This window comes from Cydia pomonella, chromosome 15 (assembly GCF_033807575.1).
Source record: "Cydia pomonella isolate Wapato2018A chromosome 15, ilCydPomo1, whole genome shotgun sequence".
NCBI lineage: Eukaryota > Metazoa > Arthropoda > Insecta > Lepidoptera > Tortricidae > Cydia > Cydia pomonella.
This window is the reverse complement of record NC_084717.1, coordinates 3,843,953-3,871,946: the sequence shown is the minus strand read 5'-3', so window position 1 is coordinate 3,871,946 and position 27,994 is coordinate 3,843,953. Positions and strand designations below refer to the sequence as shown.

Genomic DNA, 27,994 nt, shown 5'->3' with positions numbered 1-27,994 from the left:
CTTCGTGCCCAGGCCTCTCGTTTCTTTCGGTTGTGCCTACGCCTAATTTCTAATTCGTTTTTTTCCCTAAGTTCTTTTGTTAACGTCTTCATCCATTCCTTCAGTTTAAAGAACAAAGTAGGCTTTACTGAACTTCTTACTTCTTGACTATTTTTTGGTATTCTCTTGTTCCAGTTTCTGTCTCCAGGAAAAGAGTTAAGATGCCACGTCTTGATATTATCATCCCACTGCCACTCAGGTCGGTAAACCTGTACTTTTGGTGCTTCTCTTGCAAAAGGCAAACTACTGAAAAAAGATGCTACACCATATGCCGCGGCAAATATCATTGCTATAGGAGAAAAGAAAAATGACAGCAATCCAAAATTAAAAGGACTCAGTGACACTAACCAATTTAAAGCATTTAAAGAAGGACGGAAAAAATCGAAAAAGCCTGAAAAACTAAATAAGTCGTCAAGATCACTACTTGGCTTACTGGGTTTATGTAATGATGCTAGATTTGTACTGGAAGAACCAAAACCACTCGCTTCTGGCGAGTCTGATGATAAATCCTGGTTGGCCGCATTATAGTTTGTCAAACTCTCTCCTTCCACGGATGCATCTTCCTGTTCTTCATTTTCTTCGGATTCAAAATAATCGTTAGCTTGTGCACTATCTGTTTCTGAATCATCATCGATAGGTTCGTCAAAGGGTCCCGGGAAAAGTTCCGCATCTTCTTCCTCAGTTTCTATTACGACGTTTTTGTTAATGACGTTTGTATTGACAGCTATGTTTAAATCAGGGCATGCTTCCTTGCCTTGTCCTTGGAAAGTGTTGTTTAAAGAAAGGAATATAGTAGGGCAGTCATCGGGTGACGCACTGTATTCTTCCGGTCGTATGACGATCCTATCTGTATACGCGGTCGACGGTTGGAAAGTCGTGACCTCAAAATTGTTTTGCGGATAATTATTATACACAGAATTATGATAGTTATGTTGATTTTTGATAGGATTTTTTGTTTTCATAGGTTTTCTTGTAGTTTTACGATAATCGTTTTGAAAGCTAGGTTGAGGCCAAGGCTGGGGATTACCCACATTAGTAATTATAGGTGTAGGCATGGGTGTTGTAAAAACATAAGTGGGCCTAACGCTTGGGAATGGGTATCTGTCTATTATGTGAACGTTACTGGAATAAACTTGAGTTTCTTCTGAATATTCCGGTTTGGGTTTGTATCTATTGTTTACTAGTTTGTTATAAAGATGATTAAAGCTCTGATAGCTATTTTGTTTTTCCGTAGATTCAGTAGAAATTTCATCATTTAACTCTGTACTTGTGTGGTCACTGTTAAAGGTATTTTCATTGGATATGGCAGTATCCAAATTTAAATGCAAGTCTTCATATTTTGCTTCGTCTCTCCATTTAGTAACAATTTTACGTATAGGTGGATTACTTTTATGAGACATCAGTAGTTTATGATCATGCACAGGCTGGGATATTTTTAAATTGTTTTTGTGATTTACAATTTTAATGTTATTCTTTGTATTATCGTTTTTAATTGGCGGATACACAATCTTCTTTCTTTTCCCATTACTTTTGGATTTTACTAAACGACTTTGTCTAGTAGGTTGGCTATTCATTTCTTTTGACTGAGTAATAAAGAAATATGCATTAGAATATAGGTCTTCTTTTAAGGGTGTAGTCGAATTCCTATTAAAACCATTTTCATAACTATAACTGTTTTTAATTAAATCGGAATTATTCAAAAAACTAATGACAACAGGTAACTTAAGTGAAGTTAAACTACGTTTCTTATATCTAAATCTATACCTTGTAGATTCTGTGGTTTGTACATTGTTTGTTGGTGACGGCGAAGTCACCTCCTGGGGTCTTGAATCAACAAACTCACATAAAATAACTACTAATAAAACTAAAGTCCACTTTGAAAACACACTTTTCCGTCGCGTCATTTTGGTCAAATAGCAGATTACCTGGAAAGAAAGAAAAGAAACGTTAAAACAAGGACATACAAAAAACATTCGGCAATAATTCTTACACACCAATGTAACCAATTTAAATTTTCATGGAACTACTCTAAAATATTGCCACAAATACAAAATAAAAGGTAGCTTATAACACAAACGTCGCCCATTAAAAAACAACATAAAAATCTATTTAACGGTGACAATATCAAACTAAAACAGATTAAGGAGAACAAGTTACACAATAAAGGAAGCCAGAAAAACTATTCCGTTAGCCTTTCGTTAGCTGCGCGAGATTACCGTTACCGACGTGGGATGCCGCTGATGTAAATACGTAATGATGCATAAGAAGGTTACGATAATTTATAAACATTTATTGAAAATTCGACACACTTCAAGAGGATCGACAATTAAACAAATGGCAATGAGAAGGAAAGGGCTTAAGTGGGCTCTTTAATGTTTTAACATTACTAAATATTGACATATCTTCCTAGTAACGGTCGTTAATTATATTAAAATACGTTTTGTTTTATGAACCATGACAATTTATGTGTGTTACGGTTGACGATTAAAGTAAGTAAATATAGGCAGTAAGTATAATGTATGTAACTATGGGTGCACTACATTTTTTACAATTACTTTCATATATTATAGTTTAATATAATCATCTTCTTCTTGAATAACGTAATAAAAGGCATACTACTATATTACCTAATCAGCGACATACATAACGTTATTCTTGGTATACATAATGGTCATAGGGTATATTTACACTTCGTCTAATATACATTATATGCTAGCGCTGGTGGCCTAGCGGTAAGAGCGTGCGACTTGTAATCCGGAGGTCGCGGGTTCAAACCCCGGCTCGTACCAATGAGTTTTTCGGAACTTATGTACGAAATATCATTTGATATTTACCAGTCGCTTTTCGGTGAAAGAAAACATCGTGAGGAAACCGGACTAATCCCAACAAGGCCTAGTTTACCCTCTGGGTTGGAAGGTCAGATGGCAGTCGCTTTCGTAAAAACTAGTGCCTACGCCAAATCTTGGGATTAGTTGTCAAGCGGACCCCAGGTTCTCATGAGCCGTTGCAAAATGCCGGGACAACGCGAGGAAGAAGAAGAATTATTATATGCTCTAAAACCTATTTTTCCAACTAGTGGCGTTATATAATTATATGTAGGTCTCAATAGAAATAAAAAGCTGCCAGAGAAGTAAGCCAGGTTAGGTTAAAGCTGCATAGACAAACGAATATGAAGAAAATAGTGGGCTAGGTTAGGTTAGAACTGCGAGCTCGTATAAAGAATAATGTTTTTAATCGTAAAAAGTATTAAAATATAACATAACATAAGCCATTATACAATACGTCTTTATACTAGTTAAAAATATATTAAAATAGACATTATATTAATTACGTTTTAGATTAAATCATAAAATCACAAAATAAAATATTAATAATTATATTATAACATGTAATAATATATGAAATGGCATTATGGCAAGTGTGGTTGTGGTTTGTAGTGCTACTTACTCTGTAAACCACAAGACATTTATTTTCTTTTTATTTGTCTTTTTATTAATTTTTACAATATTAAAATAACAATGTGTGCCTACTTACACAAAAATAGATATATTGTAGTGTTGGAATAAAAACAAATATCTGGAAGTAATCAAGTATAGTCTGATAAATATAGATTCATTATTATGTATTCAAATACTAAATAATAATAAATCCTATAAACGACGCACTATGTACGACTACAAGTAATACCTACGACACATGTTCCCCAAAGAAAGAAAATTTCTGCCCTAGGTGCTCGTCAAATTTGACCTATTCCCAGCTTATTGATGAAATAGAAACTACTCCGATACAACGTGCCCACGCCAGTCTCGATAAACAACAACATTCGAGACATAGCGTTACAATACCGCCTGCGTTTTACCGCGAAGACAATTTCCCTCAGGAAACGCTCAATGGATTTCGAATAAGCGATATTTCCGTGCGATGCAACAGAACGCCCAATTAAGCTAGAGCTTTATCAAGGTATAAATTAATAGGGATGAGGGTTCAATCTTTTGTGGGTAAGTGAAGTTGAACGACCGTACGGCCCTGACCGCCAACTGGTTCGTGCGTAGTTGTTTGTGTATGGTATTACTGACCTGGATAACAGAAACAGGCTTTTTGGGTTTTTCGGTCCGTTAGCGTGACAGCCGTTAAGATAATTTGGCGATATATTATAACTTCATACTTAAAATTGTCACCAAAATCGTCATGTGGTTACTGGTCAGAAGCTGCTTCTGCCTATTGAATTTTAATGCATTTTGAATATTTGCGGTTTTACACATAAAGTTATTCAATGACTAATATTGTTTTGTCCATTTCAATGACCTTGATGATAATCAACGTATGAGTCATTGTTTTCTGTAAAAGCTTCGTATAATTTAACACTAAAACCAACTTTCTCGTATGCGTCATTCGCAACTTCATTATCTTTACAGTTATCGTCTTTAATGGCTTCATGTCCATCAGTCGCTAACATCTTGGAAATGTCTATTTCCTCAGTAGAAGATTATTTAATGACACATTTAAGTATAAATTAAGGGTAATCATCGGTTTCCTTTACACCTTTAAGTATGATGTTTAGAGTAAAAATATTTTCCTAGTAACGGTAGCGATTGACCGTAACATACAAGAACTTAGGTGCATACGAGTGTTTCCAGGTCTATGTTACTAGATAATATTGAATATTTACTAAGATAAAATAGGAAACAGTATTTCATATTTGATGTTATTAAATTAAAATTATTGTATGTAAATCTTTGTAAAGGTTCATGTTAAAAAAAATGATGTTTCAAGCGTTACTTGATCAAGTTTTTTGGGATAAAACTTTGCATAGATTTTTCTACCAACGGGTGATAACAAAAAAATGAGAATTATGTCAGAGCTGTGAAAAAATACTCATATAACTTTATACGATACTTTGTTATTATTAGGCAACATATACATGATAATTATTTACAATAACATTAATGGATGTTAGAATAAGACCCGTGGTCAGCTTTTTCACGTAGTTTAGATATAAAGTTCGAATAAGACAAAGGTGTACACCGTTTTTGTCCATCATTGCCAAAAGGAAATTAACTTTCATCATCCAAACTGAATGATTTCCCTTTCCGGCACTGAGACCATTATGGTCGATTTTTACTGATCAGTGTATTCCGGGGCTCTTATCTTCTAGTAGCATTCCAGACCTATATTTTTTAATGATCAAGCTTTTCAATCTTGGCCTGAGTATGTACGAGATTGTATGTACTTGGTAGTCTAATGGACGGTACTCTACTGAAAAGCTCTATCAAGTATATCACGATTGTTTATTGTCTATTTGACACTAACTGACCAAATCCATTACAAATCCAGATCAAATTCATAACCTGTCATTTCAATCAGAATACGCGTCCTAGTCTATTAATATATGAGTAGAGCTGTATTAAAACCCCGCTAACTCTTATACTTCGTTCTTCAATCATTATGTTAATAGTGTAACTGCCTGCGGCGCGTGCGCGTCGGAATGCGTTCTCGTTTGCACTTCCAATCCGTTTCAATTTCTCGAACAATTGTTGGAATGGTTTGTTAAGGAAGGAAATATTAACTCCCATAGGACGGATTTATAGCTATAAATATGTATTTAGTTAACTAGCCTTTACCCTAGAATCTGTAAACTGGTTAAAAAGTATCTCATGTGCTTTTCCGGGACGCACAGTCTTAGGCTAAATAATTATATAAAACAGATCCAGGTCTGCTGTATGGATAGTTACAGAAAACTCATAATCTAAGCCGTTGAAGGCAGGACCTTTCAATTTGAAACGAATATTATACCAGCGTTGTTGTAGAACTTGCAGACCTCCATTTTTTTCAAAGATGATTTTAATGAAAACTCCAAAGGGGTTACTAAAGGATTACTGAAAGATATTTTGCAGGATCTAAATTATAAAAAAACATAAATGTTAAACAATCATTTCCCAACTCAATAAATAGCATAAAAATGTTTCACAACGGTTTTTTTTTTCAAAGCAAGCTTTACACATTAACTTATTTCGTCAATTTTTATTTTAGCATCTTTCTGTTACTCAAATTATTTAGTTGTCAAAATATACGTAAGCCGAAACAAAGCATGCCAAACAATGGTTACTAAATTAATATTTATAAAATACTTTATTCTGTCATTTTTAATACCTCAATGTCGGAAAAGATTTGTTGGGAGATGAAATTTGGTTTAATTATTTCGGTAAAATAGCAGGATCCCAAACAAAATTTAATCAACATCGGTTGTCGGTTTATGGGTTAAAGTGAAAAGTTAATTGATAGCCAGAGTTTCTTTTATATTTTTAATTAAACATAAACTGAGGAATAATTTCTTCGTTTCATTAAATTTTATAACCAATTAACTGCCAGACGTAAAAGCTGGCTATGGAAAGCTGAAACTATAAATATCGCATACCCTTTCCTAGATTCTATCAGATGTAAAATCTTACAAGGATTTGCAGAAGTTAAGGAACACAAAGTATAATTCTACTTATGAACCAATTTTAAGACAAACGACTGTCAACTTGCGAGCAACACTTCCTATCTTTATAGTAGAAACATATCAAGGTAAACAACCACAAGGCATTACATCAACAATAACCTATCAACCACCATACACTTAATAGATACCACGCACCGCGATAGATGACAATTTACGTGCAATACTTGGTTCATCGCAGACGGAAACACTTTCCACTTTATGTCACTTTACGCTTCATATCACCTTCATATTTTTTGTGACTTCTAATACAGTGCATTAAGGTTTATATTACGTATTGTTTTCTGTTAGGCTGGAGGCGGGTAAATATAGTTTTGGCCGGTTGGATTGCTTTTTTGTTTCCTGTTATGGTTTTTCTGTGTTATTAATCGATTTTGAAATAATTGGCTTCAATAATGTAATTTGACAATGTAACTGTAGCGTTTGTTACCAATGTAGCCATGACGACACATAATTTTGACCTTATTTCAGTAAGTTAACTATGGATAGCAGCTTGAAAAATAAACAAACATGAAAAGTCAAGTTTAGAGTTTAGCACGACTATGATAATACTGATAATGAAAATAAACGGTAAAAATTGACGTCAAATCTGTTTTCGCCATAACAATCCAAAGAAGAAAGTGTAAGATTTTCAAACCATACGTTTTTCGTGATAGTGTTAATCATGAATATATTGATCATTCATTATTCAACTAGTTTAACAACGTTATCTATACTTATACACACAACATACGAATATTGTAAATTTCACAAAGATGGCGAAATTAGTTAAGTAACTCGTTTTAGATATAGGTATTATTTAGCTGTAGGTCCTAAAAACAAACTTAATAAATAGTTTTAACAAGGAGTTTTTAGAAATGCTTTAATATACAGAAGATTATTTCTCAAATGTAACTACCACTACCTACATACGACAATTATATTGATTAACTAGCTAAATACATTCATCTCTCTCGATTCGATTAAATTAAATCCCAATATTAGAGACAGATTGGACAAATCCATTTGTATAATTTTGACGTGACTTAATCCACACTTGATGTATTAAGATCTAGATGTAGGAGAAAGGCTACTATTATCAGGTAGCTTTAATCCAGATAATTAATTATCTACCCAGCTTTTACTTAGGATTAGGTCTGCAGTAGCTTTCTCTGCATTTGTTGCTTTAGATTTATTAAGAACCTAGGTCTCTCCATACACAGGTAAACACTTTCAGTTGCACTTTATATTTATGTGACTTTTAAAATGATGTTTATTAATTGCATATTATAGCAACCTTTTTTATACGTTTTTTTTTATTTTACACAATTAACTGGGTACTAAGAATTCCGCCAAATTATCGATCCCGCGGAAGAACCCACTAACCACTAAATTTATTTTTCAGTTCGAACAACAAAACAACGGTTAAATCTTCGATTTTACATAACAACACCTTCATCTTATTACATTTTAGAAATTTATCTCATTTGATCAACCAAACAACAACTGTAACTCTTCGATTTTGAATAACAGGACCATCATCTTCTTATCAAATATCTTCATCTGCCAACATATTGTCTTTACTTTTCTTTATTTCATTCCTATCTTACCATCAACAACAAGGTCCATTAATAGATTTATGTCAAGCGTGATCGTTTATCAGAACGGTGTCACGTCATTGTCTCAAGTTAGAGTTCCGTTAGTACGCTGGTCGGTATTTGACACACTTTGCCTTAAATAAATGGGTACTTTTGTTCAAGTAACTAAAAGGATGGCTTTGTCCTGGCTGTCATTCTGTCACGACAGTTTTGTATTTTCAGTCCTTCTATATAGAAGGTTGAATATAACGAGTACCTACACTAGATACATACATCAGTGGCGTGTAGGACCCATGTGAGTAAATCCGTGAATTTAGAGAGGCTAATGGCCCGATTCGAAGAATGAGATACAATAACGATAACTTCTGGTTTAGATAAGTTCTCATTTAGATATCGTTTGTATGTCGTATAATTGACAGAAGCAGCTCAATTCGGGAAACCAATGTCACTTTGACGTTAGAAATATTGTAGATAAATCTTATTGGGATCACAGCGGAATCGAAATAAACGTCAATTTTAACTATCGATATTTCTAAGATCTTAAACGTGTCTTAAATATTAATGGCATGTCATGTAAAGTATCATATGGAAACTAGTTTATATTTGCAAAGAAGGCTAACCAAAACCATACTATGTTAACGTTGGTCGCAATAGAAAACATGTCTCATTTTCCTTTAATTTCAGTTGTATATAATTTTAGTATGATATAGCGAGTAATCTTGATTTTTAACGGAAATATATTTTCAGAGCAAAGAAAAGGAACATTAAGCCGCAGCCAAATATACACTAGACCCTACTCATAGTGTTGTGTTCCTGCCAGTGAGTAAGGTTGCTAGAGATCAACGAGGGTGCGGAGTGTTAGGGTCGGCAATGCGAATGTAACTCCTCTGGAGTTGCAGGCGTACATATGCTACGGAGACCGCTTACCATCAGACGGGCCGTATGCTTGTTTGCCAACGACGTAGTATTAAAAAGACCCTTTTTATTCCGGTCGGTATCCCTATCCCGCTCCCTATTCCTAAGTATCGCGCGGCACTCCATATTTTTTATTCCCTTCTTACCATTTTTTCTTGGCTTAAGATTTTTTACCGTTCACTTATTTTACTGTTTACAAAAAGCTTACTATAAAAACAAAATTTGAAATAAATGTTCGGTTTATAGAAATAGAAATAGGCGTATATTAAATCGCTAAAATAAAGACAGGCACGCATCTCATAGTGTATCACGGCAGAGTGAACATTAGAACTTACGAACCTTTTCTTATTTAATAATTAATAAGATATTTATGTTTCTGACTAACGCAACTTGGATCTGGTGTTTTTTTTTTTAATTTCCGCGAATTATCCAGTTATTCATCATGAAGAACTCCCATCTAATGAACTGTGTTTCAGTGATCGAACAAAGTAAATTAACATCAATCACGTCACATATAAACATACCCACTTACACACACATATAACACCCACATACCACACACATACACATACATATAATTGTTGGTGCAATAAAGAATATTTACTTACTTTACTTACTTACTTACCCTATTTTGATAGGTCAATTTGATTTGACGTTTAGAAAATGAGAGGACAAGTGAAAAGTCGATATCGATAAAATTATGACGGAAGACAGTGCCGTTATGTGCTTAAAGAAATGATTATTACTGTACAATTTTACGATAAAATGAACTGAATTATTTATTGTCAGACTAGAATCAATGTCAGTTATACAGTTGCAATAAGAATAAGTCTAAAATGTTAAAAATAAGATGATAAAAGTACTAACACTCTTAATTTATCGAGTAAACAATATTTTGTTTACTTCAAGAATGAGTCACATTTGTTATTATCATTTAGAAATTGCTTGTTATCGATATCGATAACACTTGAGTCGATGTTTAATTAATCACTAGCACTGATACATTTTTGCCTCCCGAAAACCGGGCTCTGATTATAAATGATGAAACAGTAAATCCTCAAAAGTTCAATAACTAAAATCGTGCAATCCTAGAACATATCGACACAAATGTGAGCGTAATGGTCACGGATGATGAAATTTTGTTTACATAATGCACCATCACTTTTGGTGCAACGGTTCGGGTCACAGTTGATCACGTTGTAAAATGGCCGTCATTACATTTAACGACATCCTAATAATTGCATTATGTTGTAAAAAAAAAGTTAATACAAATAGTGTAGGAAACTAGCTATTTCTGCAAAACTATTGACGTTTGAAAGTTCTCATCGAATATCAACAGTTGATATTAGTTACTATTAATTATTTTATTAAGTACCATTAGGTATATTTGAACGTAAATAAGATATTTTTGGACTGTTTAAACTGACAAATATTTAAGATTGGTAGGCCTTTCAAATAAATATAATATTAAATTTAATTATTGCAAATTCTCGTAATGTAGTATTTACCATTTCATTTTAGCCAAAAATATCACCTATTACAAATAAAAGTACTAATTAATAGTTAGTGAGTTGATAAGATTTTTTGGGTTTTACTTTCTGAATTCATGAGAATCATATTATGACTGACTAATTTACCTAGTCTACACAACAAAAAAATTAAATACTATAAAATATAAACATTAACTGGTTTTAATTATTAGACTTGGTAATTTAATTAAATAAAATTATACATTATCTAACTAACAATAAATGGGACGCGCTTTGAAAATGCATCATATTAGCTTATGTTATTACATAATAAAAGCCATTAAAATACGAGTGTGGGTTTATGAAACGCACGAAGTGAATTTTATATAAGGATCACACGAGTTCAGGACTTCGGAAACCGCATTCTTTCACAAAACTTGAGGATATAAATAAGGTCTTCAAAACATCTTGATCGCTCATTTTAGACGAAAGTTTTGCTATAGTTAGGTTATAAACAACTAAAAAAAGTAATTTTATTCTTACTAATTAGAAGATAATCTGAAAATCAATTGGCAGTAAATTAGTAAATGAAAACTATTTTCATGCATATCACGCAACTGTAGTTATTTTTTAGTTCAAAGACAAACTAGAGTGAATATGTAATTGACACTTCATTTCGAATAAAACGTCATCTCGACTGATATTTAGAATAGAGGAAAAATCTAATTGCTTTGGGTTTCAGATATATTCGAAATTTGAATGTAATTATAAAATCGATATTGTTGAAATAATGAACACTACTTACATATTTACGAATAAGAAATTAGTTGTAACCAAACTGTTTGTTTTCATGCTGGTTTTATGAGCATTATTTGAGATTTATGAACGCATAATAAAGGCTTTATGACATTACGTGTGTAGATAAAATCTTATAAAACAATGATTTATTTTTATAAGAACCAAACTAACCCTAATCGACCATTAATATCACATTATCAATTTAAAACACTAAAAAGTTTGCTAAATACATAAACTTAAGAATCAGCTCCTGCGCCAACGCCAGTGTAACAGTATGCAGATATGGTGAAAGTGCCAAGTGCATTCTGTTAACTACTCTGCTCCACGGTGTTCTAGAAGCCTGCTCTCTCTAGGGCCAAGGGCCACTTTCATTTGTTTACGATATTGTAGTATTGGCTGATATAGATTGGATTACAACCGGTTATCGGTAAAAAAACTTAGTCTAGCATATTGTCGGCTGAGAATACGTTTGTGCCATATCCATTTTTGAGTAAAATATTTTTTCAATGATTCCTTAAATAATAATATGCTACAATTGACACTAATCCGTTAAAAGAAAATACTTTTCAAAAATGTGCCATAACCAAATTTTATCGTATAGGGTAATTTATACATTGTTAACAAAAAATTCGCACATTTCGTTTATAGCGGCCCTGCTACACTTTTTCGTTGCAGACATAGCTTAGACAGATGTCTGCTTAATTACTTAAAATACTCTAGTTATATGTACAATGTGTGCATCCACAATGCATAATTTCATGTACGCTAATTATTTATTCCTATAGATAGACTTATGGTATTATTATAAACGCTTTTCAAGTCCAACAAACAGTTAATAATCGTTTGTACTTATTTATTTATTTTAAAATTTTCCAAAAAGGTACAAATTCCAAAAAGGTACAAATTCCAAAAAGGTACAAATGACGGACGTAATACCTTATCTGTCATTATGACATTTGTGTTTGTTGAATACGTTGTTTTCCTTTTCTTTTTGTATTAATTCGATATGTTTTCTGAAAGAGATACTTATTTGTATGATTTGATATGACATATATTTTTTTTATCAAATTTCTCTAGAGAAAAGTAGCTACTGTATGTAATTGCATGATTTCTATAGTAATCTAAATTATATATTTTTTTCTTACCGAATGCATGTTAATTATTAGATGTAATGTTTTAAAAAGATGTGTCCCGCCGAGTTTCTTACCGGTTCTTATTGGGATACCCTCCTCCAATTGAGGGGGATTTAAATCTTCTCGGGTCAGAGGTGTAGGGTTAGAGCCGGTGTAGCTTTATTTGACGTTCATAAGCGTATTGTAATATGCTATGTTAATAATAAAATACCTTTATCTTTATCACCCACCCTAGTGCGGTAAAGTAGCTAAATTTAAAGGGTCATAAGTACTGTAAAGCGTTGTCCAATACACGTGCGAAAAGGTAATTACTTTTCGCACTTGTATCGTACTATTAACATTTAGAATTGCAACTGCAATGAATTAAGCACCGATAGATCAACTATGTATTTTTATGTCACTTTAGTCTTACAAAAGTCAGTCTTTTGATATTATTAGGACATTCTTTCAGTAAAATGTACCAACAATGGATACGAGAAGAGATATTTTACAAGCTTTTATTTAACTTGCCCTGTTAGTATGTAAGTTTGGCCCACTTCCCGATTTCCTATAGAGCTGAAAATTTTCCTACATATGTAAGTCGGGTGATAATGCAATATTATGGTACCATCGAGCTGATCTGATGGAGACAGGAGGTGACCATAGAAACTTAGTGATAAAACAACTCAACCTTATTGTATTTGGGGTTTTTAGAATTTTCACGACGAGTGAGTATGTTGTAAGAAAAGTACAGCCAGCGATAAAAGCTTGTAACTAAAATGTTTTTTTTTTTGCCAAAAAACCTATTATTTTTGGTACTATACTATATTCGTTGACTAAACTTGTCTTTGTAAAACTTTTTTCACATCGTTCTTTTTTTATTCCCTTAATAAGTGTTTTAAAAAAATGTAATTATTAATAGATGTATAGTTCCTAAACAATGAAAGTAAAGTAGCAACTCAAAAAATCCTATAGAAATAAGTTTGTATGTAGAAAACATGAAACGGTATATATAAACTTTTTTTTTAAATTACTTAGTCGTTTCATGTTTTAAAGAGAATGGAAAAATCATTACAACTTTACATCTAGTATACAATGGTAAATGAAATTATTAAAGATCGTGATAGAATATTAGCACTAATACATATCGACACATAACATAATTTCTAAAATCAAGGAAGCAAACTCGTGGTTATGAATTCCAATTATAAGAAGACAAAGTAGGCGTCATAATTTCAGTTCCAATTATATGGGGGATCATAAAGAATGTAAGAAACTTAGGTAATTATTCGTACATAATCATAATTTCGTGGATAACGTAATTATTACTAGTAAACATTGTATCTATAGTACCTAAAACAGAGTTTTTGATGATCAGAAAACAAATAAATATCAAAGAACTAATTAAGCATTAAAAATACGCTCATATTCGGTTTATTTATTTATACGTTTTACATTATTTTATTTTTAGTGTATTCTTTTTTAAATGCCGTGTATCTCTTGAAAACATTTCAGACGGGTCTAGCAAGAAATTGAGATGGGCTTGGAAATGTCTCCTTAAGTTTAGGATAGATGTAAAAATTGAGATAATAACCTAATAATACTTTACAGATACTAATGAAAAGATTCGATTCGTGATTTAATTACGTGTTATGGTCAAGATCTATAAATTAATCTATTTATTTATTTGATTATGTTATTATATTTACATAATATCATATTTTCTGAAATTAATTAATCAGTTATTTCATAATTTGATAATATACAGGTGTAACAAAAAGAGTGGGGGTCCGTTTAAGCCCGCATATTTGGTATAGTGTCCGTGAAAAATTGTTGACGCATAAAAAAATCTATGGGACCGGTCCGCCAAGTTAACCAACCCTCCATACAAAAGTCAAAAAATTTTCGCTTCAACAATTTTTTGTTTTACTTTTCCCTAGTAGCCACTTAAAGTTACGTTCCTGTTCAAATCATTTTCACTATAGAAAGATAATAATAAATTTAACATCTTGTTATTTTTTAAATATGTTTAACTCTATAGCTATGAAACGGTCACTTTAATAAACACTGTCGATTATTTTCATGAAAAAAATTATATCGCATGAAAACATTAAATAACTTATTTCTTCAATCAAATTTATCAAATTTCCGTGGCCTCTATTTTTTTACTACGCATTTGAAAAAATAAACAACTTACCGGTTAGTCAGTTCACACACCGCGCGCGCACGATTGCATACGTCGACTGACGGCGCGGGCGCCGCAACGGTGCGTGCCACTTTACCCGACCAGTTAATGACCCATTTGGATCTTGAGGATCCCCTGTTTGGTTATGTGTTTATGTTATCAATACCCTAATTTAATTTCAAATTTTCATACGTAAAAGATCAATAATCATATTGATACAGATACATTTTCATATTTGAAGTTTTAAGTTTTGAGCGAATAAAGATACAGAAGGAGACATTTAGGTACCTTATCCGGTTAAGCGCTGGTGGCCTAGCGGTAAGAGCGTGCGACTTGCAATCCGGAGGTCGCGGGTTCAAACCCCGGCTCGTACCAATGAGTTTTTCGGAACTTATGTACGAAATGTTATTTCATATTTACCAGTCGCTTTTCGGTGAAGGAAAACATCGTGAGGAAACCGGACTAATCCCAACAAGGCCTAGTTTTACCCTCTGGGTTGGAAGGTCAGATGGCAGTCGCTTTCGTAAAAGCTAGTGCATACGCCAAATCTTGGGATTAGTTGTCAAAGCGGACCCCAGGCTCCCTTGAGCCGTGGCAATATGCCGGGACAACGCTAGGAAGAAAGAAGGTACCTTATCCGGTTAGTGAGTTAGAAATTTGAAGGCTTAAGGAACCCCTTGGTTATGTGTTTGTTACTACTTTCCGTTTGGAAATATATATTTCACAAATGAAATCAATTACAATACCATGACAAAGGTATTTCCCTCAAGTTTAAACACATTGAGTGCCGGGAACCCGCTCGGCGGGTTCTCTGTTCGTAGTAGCTTTCCTCTAAAAAGCGGGAAAACGCACGATCGGCTACGAACGTAGCGCTACGAAAACGTTGACAGCTAACGTGTTTTGTTAAAATTCTTGAAATACTAAGGCCAGTTGACTATTCATTTGGACCTAGCAAGGATCCTCTATTTGGTTATGAATCGTTTGTTATTAACCCTTTTTTGATTTTTTTGTAGGAAATCATAAATTATGCCGAAGGAAATGCATTTTCTTCAAGTTTTGTATCCTTAAATGTGGGTGCATGGCTCATTCTCCCAGAGTCGTTTTTGTGTGCCTTTTCTAAGAACTTTCAGGTACACCCACAAATATGTTATGTCTACACCAATGGTAGCTAAAAACCCTTTTGATTATCTATTGGTTGCAACTACTCTACTGAAGCTGTATTTTCAATAATCGATCGATTTCAATGATCAATAATCATCGCACTCTTTCTTAAATAAGTAAAAATCCCTAAAGCACTTACCGGCCGAGTGAGAGTTTGTTTTACTCGCGCACGTGGGTTGAGTATAAACTTTGAATAATCTTGTGTGCGAAAGACTTTTGATCAGAAGTACCTATACGAAGTGTAATTGTGCACAGCGCCATCTATCGGCAAATAGTCTAATTTGCACGATATAATGCACGTATGCTGGTTTTTCAAGGATGTGAACCGATTTCAAAAATTGTTTTGTTTTTTATTTATTTGAAGGGTAGTTTAGGTCTTTAATGTAATTTCATAGAAATTTCAATTGTTAAATTGCAAACTGAATTCGGAAATGTGTTTTGTTAGTTAAAAAAACAAGTTATTAAGATAGACAACTGATTATATTTTTTCCTGTAAAGTTAATGTTATGAAAAAAGGAATTATACATTTTCTTCGGTTTTCTGAGGTAAAGAGGAAGGATGGTTTTTTTTTAAATTTTTCTTCACAAATCATTTTTTTCCACTATGAAAAAAAATATGAAAAATTATTTTCGAATTCTCAATTTGAGCTCTTTCAAATGATACCACCACTTGACCTAGTCACTAGACTTTCAAATTATGCCACTTCTTCGTACTGGCCATTTTCCATAGTTATTAAAAATAAAATTGCATGCTAGAAAAGAGAATTAGATGCTAGTTAATGACAGATAATTAAACCTACCTAGTCAATTTTTCTTATATTAGACAATTGTTTTTTTCTGTTGAATATTTACTGAGCCCCGATTATTTCCTTATAGTCTACTTATTTTCCCAAACTTGCAATGAAATGTCGTAACTTACCTCAAATTATGTCCGGAAATACTACGTATCCGGTGTGATGCTGATGAGTGACGATGATATGTAAAAAAAATCATACAGCATTACACACCTACGCCTGTAAAGCAACCTCCTTTTGTTTTTAAACGTCAAATTGTGGCACAACGTCTTGGAATTCAACCATCAAATAGTAGTAGATTCGTAATTTGTTTTTAGCTGTGTAAACCTACGAATAAAACAAATTGACTAGATTTTTTACTAATCTCGACGTACTGTACTAATCTCGACGAGAAACGGGGTTACCGGTCGCGTATACCTATCCGTCGTTGTCGTCGTCGTCACAATTTAAGCTTGATTTGGTATCTTAGACTTGCTATACCTGATGTTGCTCCGACGCATAAAAAAAAAAAAAATTAAAATTTAATCTGTTTATTTCATATCAAAAAAACATGCATTTTTTCTAACTTAACTACTAATCTTAAATTAAAAAGATTTTTTGAGTTAAGGAGTCTAGGCGTGTAGAATTAATTATACAGTACACTTCATCTTTGTATACATTTTCATTATTTTCGCATTTTAAGCATGTGTTTCTTTATCATAGATCTAACTTGCCCACATGTTCGACCTTATTCTAATGAGCTTACTAATTCATATGGAAATCTATTCAATATACGCGGTACAATGCATTTCCATACTCTTCATGCATGAAAAACTGTGTTCATTTGGTACGTAATAGTTTAATGAAATTCTTTAGACCTAAACCTAAATTATAACGGCCAGTTATATTAAATTGATCCTTTATTTAAATTTTTTTTAAGTCGAAAATCCTTTCGCGAATTTGACAGTGACGTTCAATTTGTATCAAATTCAGATTCTATTGCTATCAAATCTGTTTTATTGGACCATATTACAGCTTTATATTTTATACATATTTTTGATATTTAGAACTAAGTAATTTCAATTAAATAAATTCCAATATACGACATTTAATTTTAGCGCCATCTTTGTTTTACAAGGTAAGCCACATGAGCAACTCGGGAAAAGAAAGTCATCGTGTTACTTTTAACTCTGAGCAACCCAATTGGGCTTGAAAGTTTTTGAATCTGTCGCTAGATGACACTGCACCTTAGTTTATAACAGCTGTATGTAGATGTCGCTATAATCAACCTTCGTTCGATACTACTTTTTAATGTGTTCTGCTATTTGTCGATAGATGGTACTGCAATACTGTTAATAATGACAGTAATATACGACCTTGCAATTAATGTCCAAAAACAAATGTTTTGAAGGGGATGACTATACAACACAATAGATTTGCTTTTCCTAATGAAACATGTAGGTAGAATAGAATAGAATAGAATAGAATAGTTTATTGCATATCACATTACAAGCATGGATGGAATGGAACATATAGGTATACATGTGACACCCTGTAAGGGCACAGCAATATAAGAGGGCTACAGTAGGTAATTAAATTACAATTATTTCGCACATCATTAAAATAATATTACACATACATTCACGCATGATCATTTGATTGTATTATAACATTATTTCCTTATATAAACGAAGCACGGTAATATTTTCATTTACTGACTTTATCAAAATATTCATTAAGATTATAAAAACATCCATGAATTAAAAACAGCTTCAGGTGTTTTTTAAATTGACCTACATTGTCCAGATCTTTGATAGAGTTTGGGAGGTGGTTGTAGATTTTCATAGTCATATAATGTGGGCTACTTGTGACAAGTTTTAATTTTGAAAAAGGCACTTTTAGTTGATTTATGTTGCGATTATTTCTTTTGATTTGAGTTGTATCTTTGAATGAATATAAGTTTAAATGTTTCCTAACGAATTTACATGATTGGAATATGTACATAGACGCAACGGTCAGTATTTCATGTTTAATAAAATAAGGTTTACACGACTCCATTTGATCAATGTTTACTAGAATTCTGATGCACTTTTTTTGCAGAATAAATATTTTTTCAATATCGCAGCTATTTCCCCAAAGGACCAGGCCATACGATATTCGCGAATACGCATATGCGTAATATGCCGCAAGGGATGTCTGTAGGTCTGTAACTCGCTTTAGATGCTGAAGGGCGTATATAAAAGACGATAATTTTTTTGACAATTTTAGAATATGGTCTTTCCAGCTCATATTTTGAGTCTAATTCTATTCCTAATAGTGTGGCAGAGCTCACGTTATCTAATTTTGAATTATTATATTTAAAGTCTATTGGCAATGATGATTTTTGATGTGGTTTAAATTGGATAATTTTAGTTTTATTTATGTTGAGCTGTAGGTTGTGGGATTGCAACCAATTAGTAATTGTATTTAAGGTTGACTGTAATTTATTCTGAGCTTCTAAAGTAGTAGCGCATGGCAATAGTATAGAAATGTCATCTGCAAAAAGCGTGCTATGCACATCAAGTATGTCGGGAAGATCATTTATGTAAATAATAAATAGAACACAGCCTAAGACGCTACCTTGAGGGATAGAGCCCTTTATGGGGACTCTATCAGATCTAATGTGCTGTATTATTGCTCTATCAAAGTCTCTATGCTCTATTTCTACATATTGGGAGCGATCACTCAAATAAGACTTAAACCAGTCCAGCGCAATACCTCTAACACCTATGTTATATAGTTTATCTAAAAGGATTTCGTAACGGACTCTATCGTAAGCCTTACTCATGTCGAGTAATAGACCCACAGCATATTTTTTGTCGTTTATAATACTGAATATCTCTAGGGCATACTTATAGATTGCTAAGGTAGTTGAATGATTTTTTCTAAAGCCATTTTGATTTTCACTAAAAATTTTGAATTTTTCACAGAAACTATAAAGGCGCTTTACCATCGCGGTTTCAAAAATTTTAGATGACGTGGGTAATAGAGAGATTGGTCTGTAGTTATTTATCTCTGAGATATCTCCCTTTTTGTGAATAGGTTTTATTAGTGAGATTTTCAATGCATCCGGAAAGATGCCTTGTGAAAAAGATTGATTTATTAGTAAGGTGTAGGGGCCGCATAGAGATTCTGCGCAAGATTTTAATAGAGCTGGGGGGATTTCATCTATGCCGAAAGACGATTTATTTTTGAGATTTTTTAGAATTTTAAATAATTAGGTATCCGTAAAATATTTTGTAAATATAAAAAGTTAGGTACTTTTTACAAGCTTTTATTTAACTTGCAATGTACCTATGTATGTAACCATGTATGTGTGTACACTTTGTACGGGTCAAATCTTGCAAATTAATTGTGACTTACTTCCCGATTTCGGATGAAGCTGAAAATTTGCATACATATGTAAGTCGGATAACAATGTAATATTATGGTACCACCGAACAGATCTAATGATGGAGACAGGACGTCGCCATAGGAACTCTGTGATAAAACAACGCAACCGTATTGTGTTTGGGGTTTTTAGAATTGTCTCGATGAGCATTAGTTGTCTGGGAAAAGAAATGAGTATTACAGTTAGCGATAAAAGCTTGTACCAAAAATGAATTTGTCAAAAAAAATGTTACGGACGTCGGACATGTCTAGGAGCGTAACTTTTTAAAACATAATATGACAGTTATTACTTTTAAGGACTTTTTCTTTTGGCACAGTACGCATCGTTCCAATTTTGAACTCCATTCCTCTGTATTAAAGACGCACCTATATCTAGTCTTACCAAGCCAAGGTATATAGTTTGTTATATTTCATAACAGCTATAACTCAATACGTAAGAAAGCGGGATAAATCGTATCAAAGCACTTTCCACGGCAAAATAGCCAGTTTTATTCGATTCAGAGTGATTTGAGCGATTTTCCACTGGCATTGTGACCTTAGGCGAAAGTCTTCATGGTGGATTGTAGGTTTCGCGAAGCGGATGTTTATAGCTAAAGGCAAAAGTCTAGGATTTATAATAACATCACAACCATAATACCATACGCCACAGACTGTAGTACATACTCTAAAGTAAAGAACATTGATAGCCCCTTTACAACGGTGCAAGAATCGTCATGTTGTAGATGACATTAATAGTACATTGTGAAACGAGGGGGGTAAGTGAGATATTAGAAGCGATGGTGATAAATAAATGAAAGGCCCGAGTTTGCAATATCCTTACCCCCGGAGTTACACACAATGTTTTTCTTCACACTTGTGAAGAAAAAACTAAATTAATAATGAATATTTTGAACAGCTATTAAATTAATCAAATTAAATATTTGTAAACATACACAAAAAACTGTATAAACGTCAGTATTTTTAAAGTATGGGTAATATTTTGCTTCCACACAACATGGTAGACAATTTTGTACGCAAATACGACATATTGTCACTACTTTGAAATCTCACACTTGTTCTCAAAGTAGAAAGGCAGTAACTCTATATGCATCCCATACATTAGATACCACATTTTTCTTTTGATTGACAGAAAAAGACATGAGTTTTATCAAAGTAGTGCCGATATAAGGCTTCTCCGGTAACTAAATGCTCTAAGCGCGGGAGCTGTACTGACGAGTTCCTTTATTAAATTTTAACAAGCAGAAACGTCGGCGAACGATGCTATTAAGCTTAGAAAAAAATTATAAACGGAGAAATTTCTGTCTTGGCTGTATTTCCTTTATAATCTTTTTTTTATCGAGAGAGTAATGCGATAACGAACGTCACTAGTTTCATGACCAGAATTGACAGTGACAACTATCCGGATGTCACCTTTATATAGGTACTTGCCCCCTAATTCATAAACCTGTACTAAAGTTACGATGCCGTTGATCATCGTTTGTCCCTTTCCATCATACGATACGTAGGAAAAGGACAAACGATGATCAGCGGCATCGTATCTTTAGTACACGTTTATGAATAAGGGGGTATATATCTAACGATAGTCAACTGACGATATTTTGAAATGAAATTAGGAACTAATTTCGTTATTCCACTTCAAATGTGACCTGTACAGGATGATTCAGGAGACGTGAGCAGGATCAAGCCTGTAAGTTATCAGTAACTGTTTATCAGTATTTGTGAGATTAACGTTAAATTATTTTTTCTGTTCAAAATCTTTTATTTTTAAATTTACGACAGAATTTGGTTACTTTTGATAAATCGTATCTCACTCATGTGTGACATTTTATTATCTTCATAATCAAACTGCTGTCATAACGGTTAAAGAGTTTTATCTTTGTTAATTAAGTGTTGTAGGGTGTCCATAATTGTAGATAATCTAATTTGTCCAAAAACAGTAAGATAACATAAAATAGTGTGATTGTTTTACTTAAATATGACGGTGAACGATTCATTAACATTTACTGATTGTGTAGGCTTGATCCTGCTCACGTCTTATGAATCACCTGTATATACAAGAAGATAGACTTTGCCATTCCAATGCCCGATATATCAAAGAAATTGCTGTCATCCATGCAGAAAATAATAGAAAATTCTTATACAACCCCTTTTCCATTTGGAATTCGATCTTATGTTACATCATTAATGCTCATTTTCGTATACAATGGCTTTTTGTTAAAGCCTCTTAATCTTAACGCTACAATGATTCAAGTGACATTAATTCTTTAGTAAGTTAAGCCTTTTTAGAACTAAGCAATTGGTCCTAAGATCATTATAAGAAATAAAAGACGTAGGGCCTAAAGAAAGGGCCCTTGCGGAATTGGAATGCGGAGAGTAAGGTTTTTTGAAGGTTTTGTTGGCATTGTGTACCGAATAAGAATAGATGAAGTTAAAGAAAAATTTGAAAATACGATTGACCAAATGCCGACATCTATGATAATTGATGACCTAAGTACACCTCATCAGGCGAAATAAATAAATAAATAAATAAATATTATAGGACATTATTACACAAATTGACGAAGTCCCACAGTAAAAGCTCAATAAGGCTTGTGTTGAGGGTACTTAGACAACGATATATATAATATATAAATATTTATAAATACTTAAATACATAGAAAACACCCATGACTCAGGAACAAATATCCATGCTCATCACACAAATACATGCCCTTACCAGGATTTGAACCCGGGACCATCAGCTTCGTAGGCAGGGTCACTACCCACTAGGCCAAACCAACCCACTAGGCAATGTATGAAAACAACGTTGTTTTCTTTTATATCTCATGTTTATATTATTTTTTTTGTAGGTTACATTAAAAACTTGCATTAGGCAACCTCAGAAGATTAAAAATACACCCATACATTTAAAACATGCATTGTAATGACATAAATATGCATGAAAAGTGACATGTAATATAAATTATTATAAATATACGAATATGAATAATGTAAAAATGAGGTATCAAAAGTAGAAATTGTGAAATAGTAACATACTTAACGCCATTTTTAATCGCGTTACAAAATGTTGAATTGGTAATTATCGTAACCAGAATTTAAGTTAGTTACTTTTAAAATCCATCGCAAGAAAATCAGTTTTTTTATTGTCATATTTATAAGCTTGTTTCCATACTTCTGGCTTGCGGTGTAGGTAATCTCGTATCAAAAAGAACTTAAAAATTAATAAAGTTGTAAATATTAAAACGTCTCATTCGAAGAAAGAAGCAACCCTACTATCATCGACTATTTTATTAGATCATAAAATCAAACTCCACTTGAATGAACCTCAATTGCCCTCCTAAGCAATAAAGCGGTATCTCAAAAACAAATGAACTTGAAAATTGAACTTTCCAATTAAGATATTAAGGTACATATTTGCATTTAAATTTTATTGATTTAGCTTAGAACGACCAATACTATTACGATCTATTATGGCAATGTTACGGGCAACAGATCGTATCTTCCTCTTTCTAAAATTAATAAGAAACCTCTATAGCAAAGTCGTGACGCAATTTGTTTGATTGAAACCGCAAAGATCATCAGAAATTAGATCATTTTTATATCACGATGATTGTAAATAAGAAAAAGGTCTGTCTCACAATGATACCTATCCCCAACACAAATCCTTTTTTTTTTATACTACGTCGGTGGCAAACAAGCATACGGTCCGCCTGATGGTAAGCAGTATCCGTAGCCTATGTACGCCTGCAACTCCAAACCTTACTCACCGGCAGGAACACAACACTATGAGTAGGGTTTGGAGGTACTTCTCCAGTTGGGCTCTGCTCTAGATCTTGAATGACATACGCTGTGCTGTGCCCTACCACACAAAGCGAGATGACATTCACAATGCCCATACCTCTCTCATATCTAACATTATGTCTATCATTTGGTTTGGATGCCAAGAACACAAGTCTATCGCACTAGGTATTATTATTGGAGTTTGTGGGCCTTTGAGTGCCACGTCGACTAGGCAGTGATCTATTATGACAGCCCTTTAAAGTTCATTAATTACTAATGCCCGTTGAATCCAGGAAATTCCAGATTCTTTGGGCCGTAATGTTCTGTACCTCAATACGTGCCGCTCTAAAGTGGGTACTTCTTTTTGACATTAGTGGGCCACACGAACATAGAATGTGCATTGCAGTCTCCTCTGACTCCTGGCAGAACCTGCATGTCGCATCTTGTTTCTTTCCAATTTGAAACATGTGTTTGTTCAACTTACAGTGTCCAGACAATATTCTAGTCACTGCGCAGGTTTTGTCTTTTGAGCCCTAGAAGTTCCTTAGCAGTTTTGCTGTTGAACCCTTTGATTAGAGCTTTCGTGGCATTACCATATTACTGACGGCTACTGTTTAATTTTGGCAGAAGTCAAAACGAAGTAGCAAAATGAATTTCCAAAAAAAAACTATATTTTTTAAACTTAATACTTTGTCGATTATACTTTACGCCTTACTGTACAAGGTTGCTTTTAGATGAAATAGTCATTGCAACGGGGATTTTAGAAAATTACGTCAGAGATAGACTAATCCGGTTTTCAACCGCTTTATAGACTTTCGCCCCGCACCTAAATCCGTTTGAAAGCCTAAGCACGAACTAGGTTTTAGTATTTATCTGTACTCAACAACTCTAACATGGCCACGGATACTGAAGAGGTTCTTATCGCAATTTGATACATCCCAGACGAATAATTTCAAATATTTCACATCAACATTCGATGTGATATCGGATAGTGCTTTTTTACTGAAACAAAAAATATGGTTTACTCGAAAGACTCAAATAAGATCTATAATAGTTAAAATATTTTAAAATTTCCAAACCCCATTTTCCGCATATACAGGGTGGCCAAATAAGAAGTATACATTTTGTTTTTAAATTTTAACTGTATTAAGTTCAAAAATTATTAGGTATCGTTTTAAAAATATATTCTTCAGGGTTGGCAAATTCATGCGAAACATAATGTCTGACATATGTCCACCTCTAACAGCAGGCAAATGTAAGCCCTTATCATCCCAATGTTCAGCATCTATTCGCACATTTTTGGCATTATCTTAGTACATTTGTGTCGAATAGTCGGTTTTAACTGTTTAAATTTCATCAGCTCGTTAGCATAGACACGTAATTTTAGATAGCCCCACAGAAATAAGTCAAGAGCTACAAAATTTGGAGAATTTGGGTGCCAATCACTGTCACTTTTTTTCAAAATTAATCGAGCAAACAACGTGTTTTAAACAACAGAAACATTTGAGATAAAATTGCTTGCTGCTAGTGGTATACATTTGGCAGAAATTATCTTCCGTATACAATTGCCAACCCTGAATAATATATTTATGAAAAAATATTTAGTAAAATTTCCACTTAATGTAACTAAAATTTAAAAACAAAGTGTATCATTCTTATTTGTCCACCCTGTACATAATACTTATAGGTATTTAGTAATTTTTTTCGGTAATATGTTTTATTGTGTTTAAATCTCCCTAATATTCAAGGCACTGACTTGCTCCAACATATCGAAGATAATTTGTCACCTCAATTCTAGTTCTATCAAAATTTGGGACAATCGCTTCAACGTTATGTTATGATATAATTGTTGTGTTAATAGCAACATTATGGGTACATAATATTTAATAACTCTTATTGAAATGCATACTTAGTTAATAGCCACGTTATTTTTCCTCAATTTATCCAATCGTTCATATTAATAAAAAATATTATATTAAAACATTATTCATACAAAATTTGTACAAGCGAGATGATATATAAATATGCTAATTTGGTTGTCAATACCAACGGTATGAAATGTCCAATGTAAAGTAAACCCTACATGGCTCAACAATAAAAGTCCGTGCCTGTACATCGCAAATACTCCTCATGTACCTAAGTACATGAACTACCCCTGACCTGTACCTATGTACATTTTACTAATTAAATTCTATCTCTACATATATTATAACCCTTGGAGTGGCAGGCAGCCGACTTCCGACCAATTATGGTTTTTAAATTTCAAATTTGATTAAATAAAATAAAATCAAAATTCCAATAACTCAAATCGACATATGCCACTTGAAGAGATATTAAATATTCTAAAACTCACCCTTCAGCATCCTCAGCATCTCTTGCAGATTTCACCAACTCCATCCGCCATTCCACAAATCTTGATCTCTCATTTCCAATCCGATAACCATCCATTGAATTACGTAATGCATCTGAACCGCAGGTCATAGTACTGCTATTATCTGTCGTAATACTTTGATTCGGCTATTTTTCTACAAGCATTATCTCCTCGTTAACCCATTTTATATCTTGTCACGCCAATTTACAGAATCGTTTATGCCATTATATTTTTGGCTTACTTTTTCTTTTGTTTTGGGTCTTCACAAGTATCTACTAATGTTTCATTGGATCAATCATTATCAATTTTTCCAAAATTTAACCAATGATTAAACTTTATTTCTTGAATAAGATCTTCAGTACTATTTACTATAGTATTTTTGTAGCTATCGTAATCATTTTAAAGTTTTACCATAGGTATATTAATTTAGGCTATTCACAAACATGTCATGTTTTTTTTATAAATAATTATCAGCAACTTCCTTAGTTAAAACCACTGTTATATCGTAATATTTTCCTGTCTTTAAGATCTTACTGTTATTTTTTGGATCAATTATTATCACTTACTGTTATACTGTAATCTTTTCCGGTCTTTGATTGTATCTTGGTCTGGGTAATATCAGAGTTTAACCTTACCTTTTCTAATGCGCCTACTAATTTCTTTTTGTATCAATCATTATGAGTTCTTCTAAAGTAACCATTGATATATTACCGTAACCTTTTCCACTAAAATCAAGCATGCACTAATGTCTTTCCATATCCATCATGTCAGCGTCACAATTACGGTCTCTATATGTCTCTGTTACGTGTTTTATCTCATCAGCGAGAGCAACAATGTACTCGTAATGTGGATTGTAAGAAATTGTAATTTCCTTTGGTAATTTGTTTGTCGCTTTCCACTTAACGATGCCAGGAGGATCTGCGATGCTGGAAAGAGAGAAAGGAAACTTGAGTATTGTAAAAGACAGGTAAATAATAAAGACAGGGAGTTTCCAATAATAAAGTCATCTAATTATAATTTTTCGTACTCTACCTATATAGCATATTTTTTCTTGTTTTTTGTTTGGTGTTTTAGTGTAAACGAGATTGACTGTCTTGCTCAATAGATAATGTAAGTTATTTTAGACGTCAAACTTCTATTCTACGAAAACCCATAAAAAGTTAGATTTGGAATAAAGGGTTTTATATACAAAGAAATTCATCATCAAACGTCACAACATCATCACTTTCCTATACTTTAAAAAACATATATGTCCTTGCTCTTTTATTAATTTCTATCTCTGATACTTTACACGCCATCTTCAATTCTTACTCGTATTTGTATGGTATGAATATCATAAGACTTTATTTAATTATGTACCTGTCTTGGGCTTTATTTCGTCATAACAATACTAAAAATAAATTATATAATAAGGTAGGTAAACAAACAATATGCATGCATCAGATAACTTTATGCTTCAACGTTCTCATACTAATGAATAATAATTAGCAATACATATTTTAATTTAACGATGAAAGATAAATAGTGAATACAAACCTTACCTGTGTTAATTATTATAGAATACAAGTCAAGAGCAATGAACGTGGCAAAATAAATAGTACATAATGAAAGTAACTCATAATTAGGAAAAGCTAAGTATAAAGGCGAACTTATCCTCGGTATAACTTACGTATTCATCTTGCAAAAAAAGAAACCAAAATATATAAATATGAGAAAAAAAGTCTATTATTTAAATAATGTTTAGTATATTTTAATTTTTGCCATTTATCCATTATCATTTTTTAATTTAAAATTAATTAATAATGCCTACAAATGTTTGTTATGTAGATATAATTGTTATTGTATTGTATTTATTTATTTGCTGAATATGGGTTTACAAAGGTGTAC

The 27,994-nt window shown here is 32.9% G+C and overlaps 1 protein-coding gene across 2 annotated transcripts in view; it reads right to left on the bottom strand.

The window, feature by feature from the left end:
* Window positions 1–26,470, bottom strand: part of LOC133525580 (uncharacterized) — a 35,081-nt gene extending 8,611 nt beyond the window's left edge. Inside the window, exons 1-2 of one of the 2 annotated variants that reach the window (XM_061861887.1) lie at window positions 26,090–26,470; window positions 1,804–1,964 (exon numbers count right to left, since the gene is read on the bottom strand). In XM_061861887.1, coding sequence (XP_061717871.1) covers window positions 1,804–1,943 — 140 coding nt within the window. In that variant the 5' untranslated portion in view covers window positions 1,944–1,964; window positions 26,090–26,470. Of the gene's footprint in view, window positions 1–1,803; window positions 1,965–14,606; window positions 14,710–26,089 lie in introns of those variants that run through there. The other variant, XM_061861886.1, reaches the window with a different exon arrangement.
* Window positions 26,471–27,994: the final 1,524 nt, after the last annotated feature.